This window comes from Myotis yumanensis, unplaced genomic scaffold (assembly GCF_028538775.1).
Source record: "Myotis yumanensis isolate MYYU_CA2020_CCGP unplaced genomic scaffold, mMyoYum1.0.hap1 SCAF_11, whole genome shotgun sequence".
NCBI lineage: Eukaryota > Metazoa > Chordata > Mammalia > Chiroptera > Vespertilionidae > Myotis > Myotis yumanensis.
In genome coordinates, this window is record NW_027223762.1 from 34,628,373 (window position 1) to 34,646,540 (window position 18,168).

Sequence of the window (18,168 nt, forward strand, 5' to 3'; positions counted from 1 at the left end):
GACTTACTAAACCCATTTTGGAATTCTAAGTAAGAAGAAACTGGTACTTAACATGTTAGTGACTGTATTCAACAAATAAAATCTTCAGAAAAATAGATACTGAGACATTTGCTCTAAGATTTACCTCCCATATCCTCTGCAGAATGTAAGATGCAAAGGGAGGCATTCCTGGAGGTCCACCAGCAAACTCCATTAGCATAGTCAATAATTTAAAGAAAGGATTAGCTGCCTGTAAGAGACATACAAGACTGTATTTATATCTATTTGAAACCATCTCTATCAGCAAAAAATAAACATGTATAATTCTTGTATACATCACACTTAAATATGCTGCATTATATTTGCAGAGCAGAGTACCTCCTGCATATGAATTTGAACTATCATAAAAATCAGCTGGGAATACAGTCAGTTGCATGGGAGCCACATGTAACTGAAAACATGTTTTTACTGGATGTTAATTTGGGGGGAAAAAAAATCAAAACTCTTGTTAAATGAGACAACCATGTTTGTAGAGTAATTTAGATTAAAAGTTTGTTGCAGCAAATTTTGACCTGATATAATCTGTATTAATATTTGACACGTATTATCAAAGTAGCTGTGACATTTCCATTTTACAAAGATAGTTTTGTACAATACTGTATTCCATTTTTTTTATATATTTCCCACCTATCCAGTCATCTGATTAGTATATATTTTTCTCTTGGGCCCAATTATATGCTTAAAACCAAACAACATTCAACACTGATATGTTGAACTTATATGTAAAATTTATGTTTAATTGAGAAAATTACATTTGTGATAAGACACAAAGAACTAACTCCATTTATTCAAGTTACACACTTAAAAATAGGTTTATTATGGGGAAATGAGTAATTTTTTTTCAAGGACAATTACAATGGTTCATTTGAAAGCACTGTCAATACTGGTAGTAGTTTTAAAAACATGATTTAATAAATTTCTACATACCTCAGGAGTAAGTTTTGCTATTGATGTGAAAAGCATAGATACAATCTAAAACAGAAAAAGGAAAATTTCAGAATATTCTTTTAAAAATTATCAAAAATCTTTAATACTTTAAAGTTGAAACTTTAAGCTTTCTTAACACTTACATGTTCTGCAAGTCGATTATTGTATCGACACAGGCTGAAAATCAGATTACAAGTTTGTCTTATATTGATGCCATCACGAATATGTTGAAACAAGAAGGGAAATCCCTGTTAAAAACAAAAGGTGTTCATTTAGGAACTGTTATTATTATTTTTGTGATTATCAAATGGTCTAACATAGAGTAGGTAATACCTTTCCTCCTGTTAATGCTGCCATGTCAGTCTGTGATAATGTCAAATGCCTAAAAGAAAACATTAGTAGAAATAAGTTTTTCTTCCCTCTGTACTACTTTATAGCTACTGCATCATGACACACATCAAAATTGTCAATCCAATTATAACCATACCAACTGACCATCATAAAATGATCCTGAACTATCTGCTAGCTAGACTTTTTTGCTACACATATTTTGTTATTATTTATTTACTTATATATATTTTTATTGATTTCAGAGAGGAAGGGAGAGGGAGAGAGAGATACAGACATCAATGATGAGAGAGATTCATTGATTGGCTGCCTCCTGCACGCCCCCCACTGGGTATTGAGCATAACAAGGGCATGTGCCCTTGGCTGGAATCGAACCCAGGACGCTTCAGTCCGAAGGCCGACGCTCTATCCACTGAGCCAAACCAACTAGGGTTGCTAGACATATTTTAGACAATTTTTCAAGAATCCAAAATTGGTATACTACAGCTCAAATCTAATTTATTTCCATTTAATTAATTTAATATTTTGTGACACTTAGAGAGCTTTTCCTGAAATGAGAACCTTTAAAACAAAACAAACTTATAAGAAATACTTGAAAGTTTCATTTCCCAGTTGAAAAATAGTGCATGTTTTTTGAAATTTACTATAAAGAATTTAGTACAAAAATAAAAAGAACAGTGTAAGTATCCTATCATTCAGCTTCTAATTATCAATTCATGACCAGTCTGGTTTCGTTTGTACCTCCTACTCACTCAATATGGACTATTTTGAAGCAATTCCAGTATTTTAATTTAATCCATAAATCTCAATACATATTGCTAACAGATAAATTTAAAATACAGAACCACACTTACATTATTTACACCCAAAATCCATCAACAATTCCTTTCTATTGTACAATACGCAGTGTACAATTTCCTCAAGTTTCTAACAAAAAAACCTCTTACACTTAATTTGTTTAAATCAGGATCCAAATAAAACCCTCTGTTGCTATTGGATGAAATTATCTTTCAAATCTCTTTTGAACTACTGGTCTCCCCTCTGATTTCGTTTTTTATCTTGCAATTTATCTGCTAAAGAAAGCAGGTGGTTTGTCCTATAGAATTTCCCACATTTCCATCTTGCTGATTGTACCCTGTGGTGGTATTTTATATATGTTATTCTCTGTGCCCATATTTCCTGTAAACTGGTAGGTAGATAGAGACTTGATCAAATCAAATCTTGATCAATTCTTGACTTTTTAACCAAAAATACTTCAGTGATACTATGGATTTCATCAGGAGGTACACAATTAAAAGTTGTCTTTCTTTTTGGTAATGTTTTTAGTCAGCGATGATCCTTTCCTAGACCTAATATTTCATTTGGGATGCAAAATGTTGATATTGGAATTCCAGCACTACTTGCTTATTTATTAGCTCAAATACCTCTTTGATGACAAACTTCCTCTCACTTACCATTTAGTTGCCACGAGCTATAATTCTTACAGGTAAAGATAAATGCTTAATATTCCTTTATTAATAAGTTTCCAAAATTATGATTAGGTTTCTTAATATACTCCAAAGGTTGTCAATGAGTTTTTATAATTTTTGTTTTAAAGTATCATTATGAACTCATGAATTTAAACATGTGTGATGTGTTTTAGTTCACTTGTAGTTGTTACTATTGATGCTCAGGTTGTCCAATCTATAACCAGCATAAACATCTTTAAGTTGGCTCTTGAATCCTTCTAACATGGCCTCAGTAGGCTTTGACAGACTCTTTGTTTTCCAAGGTTACAAAACATTCCCAGCTTCCCATTCATTTCTTGCCCCAAACCTGGAATTGGCCATATTTCCAAGGAACCGTAATTTTTTCAGTGGGAAATGTTATCTAGTGACTACAACCTAGATGCTAGTGGCACTCATTGATTCTGAGCTGGACAGGATTTCTAGGCCTTTTCAGAAAATGGAGGTATATAATACATGTTTTGTTTGCATAAGACAAAAATACACCATGAATTCTACTGATATTTCCAAATTTAGTTTTAAAGAAGTTATATAAAAACCCTATTATATTCGTACTAGAGGCCCGATGTACAAAATTTGTACAAGGAGCTCGGCCCTCGCAACCCTGACTTCATCCGGAAGGTCATCCGGAAGTTTGTTTGACTGTCTGGTCTAATTAGCATATTATGCTTTTATTATTATAGATTTCTTTTTTCTTTTGCTAAGAATCTTGGTTTCTAATGACATTAACAATTACTTGCTTTACTCTATAATATAAAAAGTTTCAGAATAATTATTTCAAAAACAGTTTAGGATAATTTTACAATTCTTTTTGTCCTCCAGTTACCTCCTTGCTGGCAATTTACAGTGATATTAATGTGCTCTAAAGTTACTTTAATTCCTCTTCATTGGCTATGCCACCAGCTCAATACACAGCTAGGTTCATTTATTTCAGTCTGTTTTTGATTTTTAAACATTCACATGATTCCAAAGTTAAAACAAATACAATACACAAAATAATGTATATTCAAAGAAGTCAAGCTTTCATTCCTTTCCCCTCCAGCCTGTATTTCCCTCCCCAACCATAGGAAATGCTTTTTTTTTTGTTTTTGAGTCAGCCTTCAACTAAAAAAAAAAAAAATACAGTCAATTCTCATTTGTAGTACCATGTTCTATAAAGTGCTGCAAACACCAAGTAGTGAATACTCAATCACTGCTTCAAGGGGAAATACAGGGTTAGGTTCCTGTGAGCCTCTGGTCACAATATTTTCATCAACCGATAGATATTACCTTTTTTTTCAAGCGTGTTTCTGTTTAAAGACACCTTATTTAATACATATTGTTAACTCATTAGCATTAAACTAATAGCAAACAACACCCTAGCTCATACCTGAATGAAGCTTATCTAAGACATATTATGAACTTGATCTTCTCGAGCTTAGGAACACTAGGCAGCACTTAACATTATGTTCCAGGACCATTTTAAACAGCCAAGTCACAACAAAAAGCAGAAATGTGAAAAATGTGACATATGCCAAGAAAAGAACATTGTTTACAATATGAAAACTGGAAAAGAGTACAACAGGCAACTCAATTTTTTTTTTTGCCACTTTACACATGTACTTTCTACAGTTCATAAATGACTGCAAAAGCTCCTTGAGTACTGATTTGGGGATTAAAAAATTTTGGGCAAGAAGGCAAATTCGAAAATAGGAGATCTATGAGGATACATGTGCACGCGTACACACACAGACACTCTCTCTCTTTCTCATAGCCCTTCTTAAAAAGTAGCATACTATATATACTTTTCTCACCTTGCTTTTTTCACTCAGTAATACTTATCCTAAAGATTTCTCCAAGGTAGTACAGATATATTCCATGCTTCCTTTTTTCAACTATAGAGTACACTATTGAGTGAATACCCTGTTTTTCAACAAGTCCCCTCTTGGTGGACATTTCGTCTTTTGTTATTACAAACACTGCTGCAATAAATAGCACTGCCTATATATCTTTCTATTTTGGGGAACAGATTCTTAAATGTGGGGTTGCTAGGTTAAAGGATGAATGCACATATAATTTTGCTACATATTTTACTGTATAGTTTCTTCAATGTATATTTCTAATATGACTCAGATAAATACCGTATGAGTTGCTACAAAAGATTGAAGTAAGCTACAAGAGTTGGTAAACTGCAGTGTTATTTAAAAGGAGTTAAAAAACAACAGCTACTGAATTAACATAACAGTGGTGAAACGATCATGAAAAAATAAAATCAAACATGCTTTAAGCATTTTGAATGTGAAACATTTCACCTTTCTGAGCGAGACTGTTCAACCAAAAGAGCAACTAAAGCTATCATTTTTTCAAGGGCAGCTGGCCTGTATTTTTCTTCTGCCAGAGAAAGGATATCTTCTTCCTCCTCCTCTTCTTCCCCTTCTTCCTCTGACAACACTTCAACTTGAGGCTAGAACAGAACAAAATCCAATTTTAATATATTAGTTTTAACATTATCTTGAGAGCATATAACCTGATTGTTTTATATAACTAACCAAGGTAGATGGTGGGAGGAGTATGTGTTATGAAAAAAAACAACACTCAAAGGCCTAACCCTAACTTTAAAAGTCTAAACCACATTCAGGACAATTTTAGACCCAATGGGCAGAACTGTAAAGAGCAATGATTGATTCTCAAAACTGTGACTATTTACCTTACCTAAAAGAATAAATCCTTTAATAATTTTTTTTTCTTATTGGCAAGCCCTTTGGAAGATAAATCTGATCAAAATTTATGAGTATGGTAAAAGAGTATTTACTATTTAATAAAACTGCCGGTTACACAAATTAAGGCATTCTTATTTGCAGTTGTCAAATAATCTAAATAGTAGGTATTTTGAAGAGATATTCACTTGGGCTTTGAAATGAAAGAGACTGAAAAGGTTTTATGATCTAACAAAGCAAGAGAAAAGCAGTCTAAACAAGCAGCCATATAGGCTAGAATTACATAATAACTGTCCATATTCTGAGAAGCATTTATATATACACTAGAGGCCCAGTGCACAAATCCTTGTACTGGGCCTCTAGTATGCATATAAGATCTTTGGTTAATCTCTTCCCGCCCTCTTCCCTCCCCCCTTCCTCTGAGATTCATCAGTCTGTTCCATGTTTCCACGCCTGTGCATTGAGCGTCTGCTCCCCCCCCCCCCCCCCCACCGCCCCCTCCATGCTCAGTGCGTGTCATAGCTACCGGTCAAACGGTTGGTTAGGCTTTTATATATATAGATGTGATTAATACTTTATAGGTAAGGAGTCTGATCAAAGATCAAAGCCCAACTCACTGTGATTTAAAACAAGTTAATGTCTTTATGCCTCAAGTTCCTCATCTGTAAAATGGAGATAACAAAACTACTTACCTCTTAGGATTACAAAGGGATTAAATAGAACAGTGCAAATAGAGCATTCAATCCAATGTGGTCATTATAGACAACACAAAATCCACATTAATGCCTTAATATATAAACAGACTAGCTACTTAAATTTTTTGAGACTCTGATAAAAAATATGGGCAACAAAAATGTTCATCGAAACAATAAGCTAATGATAGAACCCCAAAGTGGGTGGTGGCCCTTTTGCCTAAATTATTTCCTTTGTTCCATGGCTTTACCAATCAAATTTATTGCTTAATTGTTTCTTCTCTTGCTATATCCATTAAAAATATCAATCAAACTTAGACCCTTAAAACTATCTAATATCACAGCCCGAAGGGACTTTAAAGAGTTAATATTTCATGATTTTCCATGATGCAAACTTGTAAACATGGCCTATAAATCCCTGATATGAGACAGGATTGTACTTACATTTTCAGGCCCTTTGGTTCCCATGTAAAAATGTACCATTGTAGATATGGCTTGCAATGAAAGCAAAAACTGGCTCTAAAAATGAAAATATTGGTTTAAAAATATGATATAAAAACAAATTTTAAATACTGAAAATAGGTACATAATACCAGAAATAAACATGATATAGCCTCACCTCTTCTTCACCCATTTTAGCAAATTCGTAAAGGAAGGCAAAATATTCTGTAAGATGTTTACTATGAGGTTTTACACCATGTTCCATAATTAATAATAGAGTTCTCACAAATCGAGTAACACATGAACGACCACCAATATCTTCAACTGAGGCATCCATATCATCTGACCTGAAAGCACAATTTAATATATCTTAGAGAAAGTATGAAGTCTGGAGATAGATACTCTGGGAGGAGAACTGTTTTTAAAAACCTGAATTTTGCCCTGGCCAGTGTGACTCAGTTGGTTGGAGCATCATCCAGTACACCCAAAGGTCATGGGTTTGATTCCCCATCAGGGCACATACCCAGGTTGTGGGTTTGATCCCCAGTTGGGGCATATACAGCAGGCAACCGACAGATGTCTCTCTCACATTAATGTTTCTCTCTCCCTTTCCCTCTCTTCAAAAACCAATGAGCATGTCCTCAAGTGAGGACTTAAAAAAACAACACCCGAATTTAACTCTTACATCTTTATAATAATAAAATACCAATTACAACAATGTAGTAGTTGGATTCCAATTATTGTGCCTGGCTAAAGCAATATAAGCAAAAGATGAAGTCATAAAGTTATTTGTAGAGTATTTTGAAGATGAACTTAATTAAAAATAAAAAAAGTAAAACAAGTTTTGCCTTCTTGATTTATATAATTACAGATTTTTTTTTAAAACAACAAAAAAACCCCACCTAAATATTTCAATGTGAATATTTACAAATACTCTGTAGGAAGCCCTAGTTGGTTTGGCTCAGTGGATAGAGCATTGATCGGCCTACAGACTAAAGGGTCCCGGGTTCAATCCTGGTCAAGGGCACATACTTCAGTTGCAGGCTTCTCTCTGGCCTGGGCCCTGCAGGAGGCAACCAATGGATGTGTTTCTCTCACATCAATGTTTCTCTCTCTCTTCCACTCTCACTAAAAATCAATGGGAAAAAAAATGTCCTCAGGTGGGAATTAACAACAAAAAAACTTTGTAGGCAGATTATCAAAAAGCTTAACAATAAAATGTTCAAAAAATAGTTCTTACCCATCTTCCATTCCTGGCTGTAGATAGAGATGAGCATGCACAGGTCTAAGTCTCTGAATCACATGGATGCACAAACGCTGAAACATCTATAAATGAAAAGATTAAAACAATCTGGAAGCCAACTCACATCAGGTAACAAAGATACTGAAAAATTTACATAATTCAAATTCTCTGCTATCCATTTGTATTTGCCTGCATATTAAATCTTCTTACATTCTAAAGCTTTCTTGGAGTCTCAACTGCAGACTGAAGATATAAGGCAAAGTTAGCTTAAAAAACAACACTCAGTTTTATAGTAAGGGATAAACAAAAACAAGTAATTTTCAGTAATAGAGATTACGAAAAACAAAGATTCACAAAATTCTCTTAACTGGAGAGAGTCTTTAAATAAGATATACAAATGGTCAATAAGCACATGAAAAGATGTTCAATATCATTAATTAATAGGGAAATACAAACCAAAACCACAATGGGATACTACTTCATACTCATTAGGGTGGCTAAAATAAAAAACAGTAAAAAATGTTGAAGAACATGTAGTGAAACTGGAACCCTCATAGATTGCTGCTGGGAGTATAAACTAGTGTAGAAACTATGAAAAACAGTTTGGTAGTTCCAAAAATTGTTGAAGATAAAGTGACCATATGACCCAGCAATTCTACTCCTAGATAAATATTAAAAAATATTGAGCCCTGACTGGTTTGGCTCAGTGGATAGAGCGTCGGCCTGCGGACTCAAGGGTCCCGGGTTCCATTCCGGTCAAGGGCATGTACCTTGGTTGTGGGCATATCCCCAGTGGAGGGTGTGCAGGAGGCAGCTGATCGATGTTCCTCTCTCATCGATGTTTCTAACTCTCTATCCCTCTCCCTTCCTCGCTGTAAAAAATCAATAAAATATATATTTTTTAAAATATTGAAAACATATGCCAGGGGAGGATGGGTAGGTGGGAGGTAATCAACGAAGGACCTTGTATGTATATATGCATGGCCCATGGACATAGACAATGGGGTGGTGAGGGCCTGGGGCAGGGGATAGGGGTGAGTTGAAGGGGGTCAACGGGGGCAAAAAGGGGGCATATATAATATTTTCAACTACAAAGAATTATATTTAAAAAGTGGTGGGGTTATGGGGCATTTTAAAAAATAATAATGTAGATATTGCAAAAATCAGAATAGCATTGTTTGAAAAAATATTCTCACTGACTCTGAATAAAAAGATTTGCAATCTATGTTAAAAAAAAAACATATGTCAACACAAATATGTTGGCAAATTTAGAATTAAATGTTCATAGCAGCATTATTCAAAATAGCCAAAAAGTGGAAACAGCCCAAATGTTCATCAATTGCTGAATGAATAAACAAAATCTGAAATATCCATTTAATGGAATATTATTTGGCAATGAAAAGAAATGAAGTACAGATCCATAATCCAGCATAGATAAATCTTGTAAATAATATAAAATCAAAGAATCCAGTCACAAAAGACCACATGCTATATAATTTCATTTATAGAAATGGTCAGAATAGATAAATCTATAGAAAGAGAAAGCAGATTAGTGTTGCCAGGGGCTGGTGAGAAGAGACAGGATAAAATGGGGAGTGACTGCTAATAGGTATAAGGCTTCTTTTTGGGGTGTTATAAAATCAGATAAATGATAGTTGCACAAGTTTAGAAACATACTAAAAACCACTAAATTTAACACTTTGAAAAGTTTCGGTAAGTTTTATAAGAATTACATCTCAATAATAACTGAAAAGTGGCATATTTCAGATCAAATTTTTGGTTTTGTATAATAAATGAATATAAAGTAATATTTGTATTTTCCTTGCCTCAATTTTCCAATTAGAAAAACAAATATTCATGTGATAGCTCAGGACTTGTCACAGAAATGAATTATAAACTATTTATTTAACTTTCAAGGTCACTTCAGTCCCCATAGTTAGAATATCTTAAGGATGTGAAAAAGAACCAGTACAACTCATAAAGCAGCCAGAATAGGATCTGAGACAATGGTGGTTGGAGCTATCTTCCTATCATCAGGCCATGTGAATGATTTAAATTGCCTGACTGAAATATTTGTGTAAAAAGGACTGGTGAAAACAACAGTAAAATGACTTTTATGGTAAGAGGTCGATCTTTCCCAACTATATAAAAGACTAGAGGCCCGGTGCACAAAATTCGTGCAGTGGGAGTTGGGGGGGGAGGGCCCTCAGTCCAGCCTGCGCCCTCTTGCAGTCCAGGACCCCCCCCACCTTACTGCCCACCTGCTCGCTGTTCCTTACTGCTTGGCTTGCTGCTCCTTAGCACTGCAGGAGAGGCGGAAGAGGATCCCGCCACGGCTGCTGTGCTTGCCAGCCATGAGCCTGGCTTCTGGCTGAGCAGCACTCCAGCTGTGGGGGTGCACTGACCACTAGGGGGCAGCTCCTGTTTGAGTGTCTGCCCCCTGGTGGTCAGTGCACATCATAGCGAACAGTCATTCCGCCATTCGGTTGATTTGTATATTAGGGTTTTATTATATGTGATGGGTTAAGACATAGTCTCGGGCAAATTTAGAATCAACCTGACAGCCATTTCTTTTTAAAATACATTTTTTCTTACCTGTCTCACAATTTGGTTAGGGCACTTAATTAATATCTGCATTGGCCACCAGTCATCATCAGCCATGCGGTCCAAAAACCACTGTAAGAAAATAGTGGGATTTTAACATTTAACCAAAACTCGTTAAATGGGATAAAAATCGTATAAGAATTTTAATACTTGTCAATATTTCAATTATTTTAAATTTTTACCAAAAGAGATTCTTCATTTGCTAAAAAATCCAAAACCTAAAATGCCTAAAGTCATAATCAGGATCACCTTATTATAGAACTAGAGGCCCGGTGCACAACATTTGTGCACTGGTGGTGGTGGTGGTGTCCTCCTCAGCCTGGCCTGCGCCCTTTAGCAGCCCAGGAGCCCTCGGGGGATGTCCAATTGACAGCTTAGGCCCACTCCCTCGGGTGAGCGGCTCCCTCCACTGCCGCTGCCCTCGCCAGCCGTGAGCCCAGCTCCTGTGTTGAATGTCTGCCCCCTGGTGGTCAGTGCATGTCATAGTGACCAGTTGTTCCACCATTTGGTCGATTTGCATATTACCCTTTTATTATATAGGATGGGATACTGTTTTCCTCTTAGTCCTCATAAATGTCATACTGTAGAATCTTTTGTTTCTATTGTTATGATCTGAGCACGATTCATTTTCTTTATGTTTAAAAACAAATCTCTTGATAACAAGAAACATGCTTCTTTAAGCTAAGAACAACTTCCCATTGATTTCGAGATATCTTTTAATCACATATTTACCTCTTCTACTGAATTGTACTATTTATGCATACACACAATTAATGACAATTGTAGAAAACATGTTTAATTCCTTGACAGAGTTCCAATGGCAAATCCTTAATTAAAATTCTAAAGTAAAAATGTATTAAAAAATAAAAAAACAAATTATGACCTAATCAACCCACCCTCCTCTGGATCTATGAAACAGCTTAAAAATCATGAAGTGGAAGGGGAATAGAGAAAAATGTTAAATAACACCAGGAGGATGCAATTAGTTAATGCCAACATGTGGAAAATCCTGCATAACAAATGACAAAGTAGCAAATAAGTAGAAAAATAAGTAACTGCTAATATATGGAAGATTGAAGAGACAAAAGCAAAATGTGGATCTTGTTTGAACACTAATGCAAGCAAACCAACTGAAAAGAATACATTTTTTTAAAAAGACAATTAGAGAAAACTGAACACGGAATGGGTACTGGATATTAAGGATTCGCTTCTAATTTTACTAGCAGTGAATGGAGATACATACTGAGCTTAATTGATATATGATATGCTATCTGGATTTGCTTTAAAATACTTCAGCTGAGAAAAAGCATGGGGGGAGACACAAATAAAAAAAAAGAATGTTATCTTTTTTCTTTTTAATATATTTTTTTATTGATTTTTTACATAGAGGAAGGGAGAGGGATAGAGAGCTAGAAACATCGATGAGAGAGAAACATCGATCAGCTGCCTCCTGCATACCCCCGAATGGGGATGTGCCCGCAACCAAGGCACATGCCCTTGGCCGGAATCGAACCCAAGACCCTTCAGTCCGCAGGCCGACGCTCTATCCACTGAGCCAAACCGGTCAGGGCAAAAAAAAGAATGTTATCTTTTGTTGAAATTGGGTGATAGGTACATCTTTCTACTTTTGTGCTTGTTTTGATATTAAGATGGCAATATGGTTTAGCGATCATTATCTGGGAGCAATTATCCTTAGGGATGTCTTTCTCTTATAATGCAATATTGGAGGAGATAAAAATTGAATATAAACTGATCCACTGGGATATATGTATTTTTTTCTCAGAGAGGTAGGGGAGATATACATTTTAAGTAGTTTCTGATAACATTCAAAAGTAGTTAAGAAATATCTGGTAGTCTTTGGAATTTTCTATAGTTTTTCTTCTAATGTGGGGGGAACCAAAGAGTTTTAAAGTAACCTAAGAATCAGTTATTTAATGGGTGTAATAGATTTGATAAATAAATTATAACTTTCTTTCAGCTATCAAATGATTTTATGAAAAACTCACACTGGGCTCCCTATGATTTGATAGATAAACAATTTTGCTGTAGCATCTATGTTAAGAAAACTAAGAAATGAATCTTAAGCTATGCATTGCTGGTTGAATTATTCACCTCACCTCACAAGCTGCTTGACTATTATTAAACTGTTTCGTCAATAATTCAATCCATTGAAGCATTGTGGGCTAAAAAAAAACAAAAAGAAAGGAAGAAGTCACTGAAGGCATAAGGAATTCTCAGCTAAAGATAGATAATGAAAACCAAAAGATATCAAATCACAAAAATACACAAAATAAAACATACCTTTTCTTTTGAATGAATAAATGTCTCTAGGACAAAGGAAGTGCTTAACTGTAAAGAAAGATGAAATTAAGCAAAAAAGATATAATTATTTTAAAGTAGTCATTTTGAAAAAGTTATCTAAGGCTTATATATTACCTTTGCAGTCATTAGAGACACAGCTTTAGGATCTGGTAATGTACTGGGAATACAACTACACAACTGCCACATAAACCTAGAATTTAAAAATAGTAAGTTGAAATTCTTATAGGAAAAAAATTTAAACGTGTAACAAAAAAAACTATTATGGGGGGAGACAGAAGAGGTTAAAGGGGGGATAAATGGTTACAGATGGAGACTTGACTTTGGGTGGTGAACAAACAATACAATAAATAAATGATATATTATAGAATTGTAAACCTGAGTCATATATAATTTTATTTAACCAATGTCAGCCCAATAAATTCAGTAAATTTTTAAAATGTATTACTAAATTTATCAAACTTACCCAAAATATGTATGTTCAAAAATATTTTTGTCTTGAAGAAACTGCATGTTATCATGCCAAATCCACTGAAGAAAAAAAAAATGTTAACATCAGATATTGCTTCATTACATTTTACCAATATTTTAAAAACAACCCCCCCAAAATACATGCACTTAAAATTCATGTTGATTTTTTTTCCAGGAATATGGAACATGAAAGTACTGTAAGTTACTAAACCCGATACAATTTATCATTCTATATCTAGCTATCTCAAGTGATTATTGTTGTTTAAGAACATATTTACAAAGATTTTGAAGAACAAAGATATACATGAATAAAACTGTCATATATATTTTGATAAGAATAGGTAATGAGAGAAAGGTTTATGTTTAAAAACTGGCCAAAAAAAGACAACCACTCTTTAATTTATGTTGGCAGACCTATATGGGAGTTGATTTCCCTGTTTACTCTAGAAAAATAATGAAAAACTATTATTTCTCACAACAGTCCTGTGGAACTACTCTGTCTTTAGTTTTTATGTTCCTTCATCTCTTTGAATACCTTAAAAACATGCTCTAAGTTACTGTTAGGCAGTTCCATAACATTATTTTTACCTGGTTCAATTTTATTTTCTGATTATTGATATTATTGGCTATCTTTATCCCCCTAAAGATTTTCAACTAACTCTACTTATCCCCCAGCCCCCTACTACTCTGGACCCAGGTTTCATAATCACATATTAGGGCTCCTGCTGTACAATATATTTAGAAAATCACAGACCTAGTCATTGAATGGCCTTGCTTCAGAGTTCTTGGTCCTCTACTATTTCTAGGCATAGACTAGCTGTAGCCACAAGGAAAGTTTGACAGCACTCACTCCACTCAATTCAGTGCCTTTTCATGGCAACTGAGCCCTATTCCAACTTCTTGCTGTTAGCTAGGTACTATCTCTTTAACCTCCCAAGAGCTGAACCTTTGGCCACCATTATCTGCTTTGGACCTAAAGCCTGGTAGTCCCATGATTTCCACCAGATTTACTGCCTTTAATTATGTTCCATTTCTGTTCTATAGAAATATTCATCTTGTTTTTTTATTGTCCTTTTTGCCTTGTATCAATACAATGTATGTGGAACTAACTGGGTATGTTTAAGTGTGAAACTATTGTACTACATTGATCAGAAAGAACTTTCCTAAGGGTTTTTCTATATACCCATCCAACTTCATCTTGGATCACTCTTCCTTATTAATCATCACAGCTACAGAGGTCACCTTTCAGCGTCTAAAATAGGCCAATAAACTATTCTTCCTCAGGACTCTGTATGTAACATTCTTTTTGCCCGGGGTACTCTTCAAATGATTAACTCCTCACTAACTTTCAAACTGAAGTTGAAGGTCACATTTCCTGAATACCTTCCACAGCACTCCTGATTCAATTATCCTTTTCTGAGCACTCTACTTGTTTTATCCATTATAGTCACACATTTGAGGGTTCTAAAAATTTTCTTTTTACCTCTGGTAAAGTCTGTTACTAGCTATATTTTAACAGTACAAATCTAAAAAACCAGATTCCAGTTTACATATAAAATCTATGTTAATGTTAAGTAACAGTAATATTATATTTTTTACTTAAATTTTTTAGTAAAATGTATGTGCAGGCAAACATTTTAAATTAATAAGCTGAAACTATGATAGAAAAAAATGGTTGGTTGCCAAAACCGGTTTGGCTCAGTGGATAGAGCGTCAGCCTGCGGACTGAAAGGTCCCAGGTTCGATTCCGGTCAAGGGCATGTACCTGGCTTGCGGGCACATCCCCAGTAGGAGATGTGCAGGAGGCAGCTGGTCGATGTTTCTCTCTCATCGATGTTTCTAACTCTCTATCTCTCTCCCTTCCTCTCTGTAAAAAATCAATAAAAAATATATAAAAAAAAAAAAAAAAAAAAATGGTTGGTTTAGGTCTACAATCAAGAATAGTCTAACAGAGTTTAGTTTGTTTTTCTTCTTATTATTATTATAATAAGCAAATGTCTGGGATTCCCTTTTCTCACAAGGTAAATCAGTGCTTCTCAAAGAATGGTTCAGAGAGCTGTGGTGTCCCTGTGACATTTTTAGGGTGTCTATAAGGTCCAAAGCATACAATGGAGTTTTCCAGAAGCTAAATGACGAGATTATAATATACCAAAATACAGAAGTTGTTATGAGACACAAGCTGTCCTATATTAAATCAGATATTAAAGAGATTTACAAAAATGTAAAACAGGGACACTTTTCTCACTGAATGGTATTGTTCTGAGAAAAAAAAAATTTTTTTTTTAAACTCTAAAAGTTCTCAGCCCGGCTGGTGTGGCTCAGTGGTTGAGGGTCACCTATGAACCAGTAGATCATGGTTCAATTACCAGTCAGAGCACAGGCCTGGGTTGCAAGCTTGATACCCAGTGTGGGGTGTACAGGAGGCAACCGATCAATGATTTTTCTCTCATTGTTGATGTTTCCCTCTCCCTCCCTCTTCCTCTCTGAAATCAATAAAAAATATATTTTTTTAAAAGGACGGGGTTGCCAAACCGGTTTGGCTCCGTGGATAGAGCGTTGGCCTGCGGACTGAAAGGTCCCAGGTTTGATTCTGGTCGAGGGCATGTACCTTGGTTGCAGGCACATCCCCAGTGGGAGGTGTGCAGGAGGCAGCTGGTCGATGTTTCTCTCTCATCGATGTTTCTAACTCTCTATCCCTCTCCCTTCCTCTCTGTAAAAAATCAATAAAATATATTAAAAAAAAAAAAAAAAAAAAAAAAAAGGACGGGGCAGGCTAGAAGGAGTCAATGGGGGAAAGAAGGGAACATATGTAATACTTTCTAAGTCTGCCCGAATACCCTGGGGGCATATAAAGTCTTACACATAATGGTGATTCTAATCTATTTAATTTTAATTATGGATGGTGGTTGAAATTATTGTACAAGTAGGTGAGTTGAATGGCCTAAAATGTAGCAAAGCAACTAATTTTTCTAGTAAAACCAATTCAAGGGCTTAATGAAGACAATATTCTTGGCTTTTAATCAGTAACATTATGGGTAGGCAAGATACCAATTTCGAGTATGTGTTTGGGGGAACTCAGTTTTAAGTCTTGAACACACAGTGAAAATATCAGCAAATCAATTAGATAGTAAAAACTGAATTGTCTATATTGGAGGGTATTTTTTCAGGCATACCTTTCTGGAGATTTACTTTTTGTACTTTTGGCTGACTGGCTTAGTTTACAACAATGACACAACACACACTGAGTGATGAGTACTTTTGTAAGTTTTAAAACATTAAAGTAACATTACCACTTACATTATGAAATAAAGAAAGCCTCATTACTATAAATCAAACACTTTATAATGTAAAAAATATATTATTTCAAATGCATTTCAAATACACATACACTTATACTTGTAACAAAGAGCCAGAGAACACTTGCAATTCTATCACCACTAAGAACATTACCAACCATACAAGCTACCTGCGGGCTTGCTGTAATGCCATCAACCATTTTATCTTTCTTATTTTTCTTCAATGTTACTAATAATTTTTTACTCCCTTTAATCTCATTCACTTTATATCCACCTGTTGTATGTCAGTATTACCAAGCGTATTTGCATATTGTGTTAAGGTTTACCCTCGATTATAGGTACTAATGTTGTCATAGCCTAATCTTGTATCACAGTACTATTATTAGTTGAAAAAATACTTAAAACATGCTTTCAAATTGTTGCTCAAGTTAAATTAGCTTATACCTCTAGTAATTCTGATGAAACATCAAATTTGTATTCTTTCCCATTTTCTTCCTCTGGTTCCATGCGTTTATAAAACAGCATATATGCACTATGTGTCTTTAAGAGGGAAAAAAAAAGTACATTTTCAGTTTAATAAAAAATGACTATTAAAGAAGGCAACATGTACAGCATGGATGGAACTGGAGTGCATTCTGCTAAGTGATATAAGCCAGTCAATGAAAGAAAAATACCACATGATCTCACTCATTTATGGATAATTAAGACCATTATAAACTGATGAACAAAAATAGACACAGAGGCAGAGCAACACTGAACAGACTGTAAAACTACAGGGGGAAGGCCGGAGAGGGTTGTGGGTAAGGGGGGGGGGGGGGGCGGGTAAGAGATCAACCGAAGGACTTGTATGCATGCATATAAGCATAACCAATGGACACAAGACACTGGGGGGTAGGGGAGGCCAGGGGAAGGTCAAGGGAAGAAAAGAAAAAAGGAGACATATGTAATACTCTTTGTAATACTTTAAGCAATAAAACAAAATTTTTAAAAAAAGAAGGCAACATAAAAAAAGAGAACGATGTAAAATTACATATGAAATGGTTACCTTTTCAAAAGAGAAATCCATAAACTTATCTGTAACAGAATCGTAGGTCTTGGTCTGTTTTAAAAAATAAGTTTCCTTCTTTAGAAAATGGGCACATTCAGTTGAATTACATATAAAATATTTTTTAAAAAGCTGTTTAATACTATGCAATAACTTCATCAATAGTTTCTCAAATAGCATTGCATTTATAAAAATCCTTAACAGCAATTTTTGGCTAAGAGTACTAAAATTGGAGATTCAAAATGTATTTTAAGGTACTTTACCATAAAATATATAAAACATAAAGAAATAAAAGGAACTTGCAAATTTGAAAAACTCTTATAAAAGAAGAGTTTTTTGTTAAGTTTACTTTTTTTTTTTTAGGAATAGTTCTGTGAATAACATTTAGAGATGCAATCAGTTTAGTGATAGCTTCATTATTTACTCCTCCGTTTACCCATTTCCAAAGTATTAGCAATTTTCCTACTTCTTTTATATTCAGAATAGTATAAGGACACCAAAGAGCAATAAAAAGTCCATTAAAATCCAAAATGTGAATAATT

The 18,168-nt window shown here is 34.7% G+C and overlaps 1 protein-coding gene across 2 annotated transcripts in view; it reads right to left on the bottom strand.

Annotated features, from left to right (window-relative positions):
- The window catches only part of USP34 (ubiquitin specific peptidase 34), a 241,762-nt gene that overhangs the window by 33,284 nt on the left and 190,310 nt on the right, over positions 1-18,168 (bottom strand). For both annotated transcript variants that reach the window (XM_070429294.1, XM_070429293.1), the window contains exons 52-66: positions 17,627-17,680; positions 17,026-17,121; positions 13,281-13,345; positions 12,932-13,007; positions 12,797-12,844; positions 12,613-12,678; positions 10,487-10,567; positions 7,889-7,974; positions 6,827-6,995; positions 6,652-6,726; positions 5,111-5,262; positions 1,300-1,348; positions 1,110-1,214; positions 967-1,011; positions 125-229 (exon numbers count right to left, since the gene is read on the bottom strand). In XM_070429294.1, coding sequence (XP_070285395.1) covers positions 125-229; positions 967-1,011; positions 1,110-1,214; positions 1,300-1,348; positions 5,111-5,262; positions 6,652-6,726; positions 6,827-6,995; positions 7,889-7,974; positions 10,487-10,567; positions 12,613-12,678; positions 12,797-12,844; positions 12,932-13,007; positions 13,281-13,345; positions 17,026-17,121; positions 17,627-17,680 — 1,272 coding nt within the window. The remainder of the gene's footprint in view (positions 1-124; positions 230-966; positions 1,012-1,109; positions 1,215-1,299; positions 1,349-5,110; positions 5,263-6,651; positions 6,727-6,826; positions 6,996-7,888; positions 7,975-10,486; positions 10,568-12,612; positions 12,679-12,796; positions 12,845-12,931; positions 13,008-13,280; positions 13,346-17,025; positions 17,122-17,626; positions 17,681-18,168) is intronic.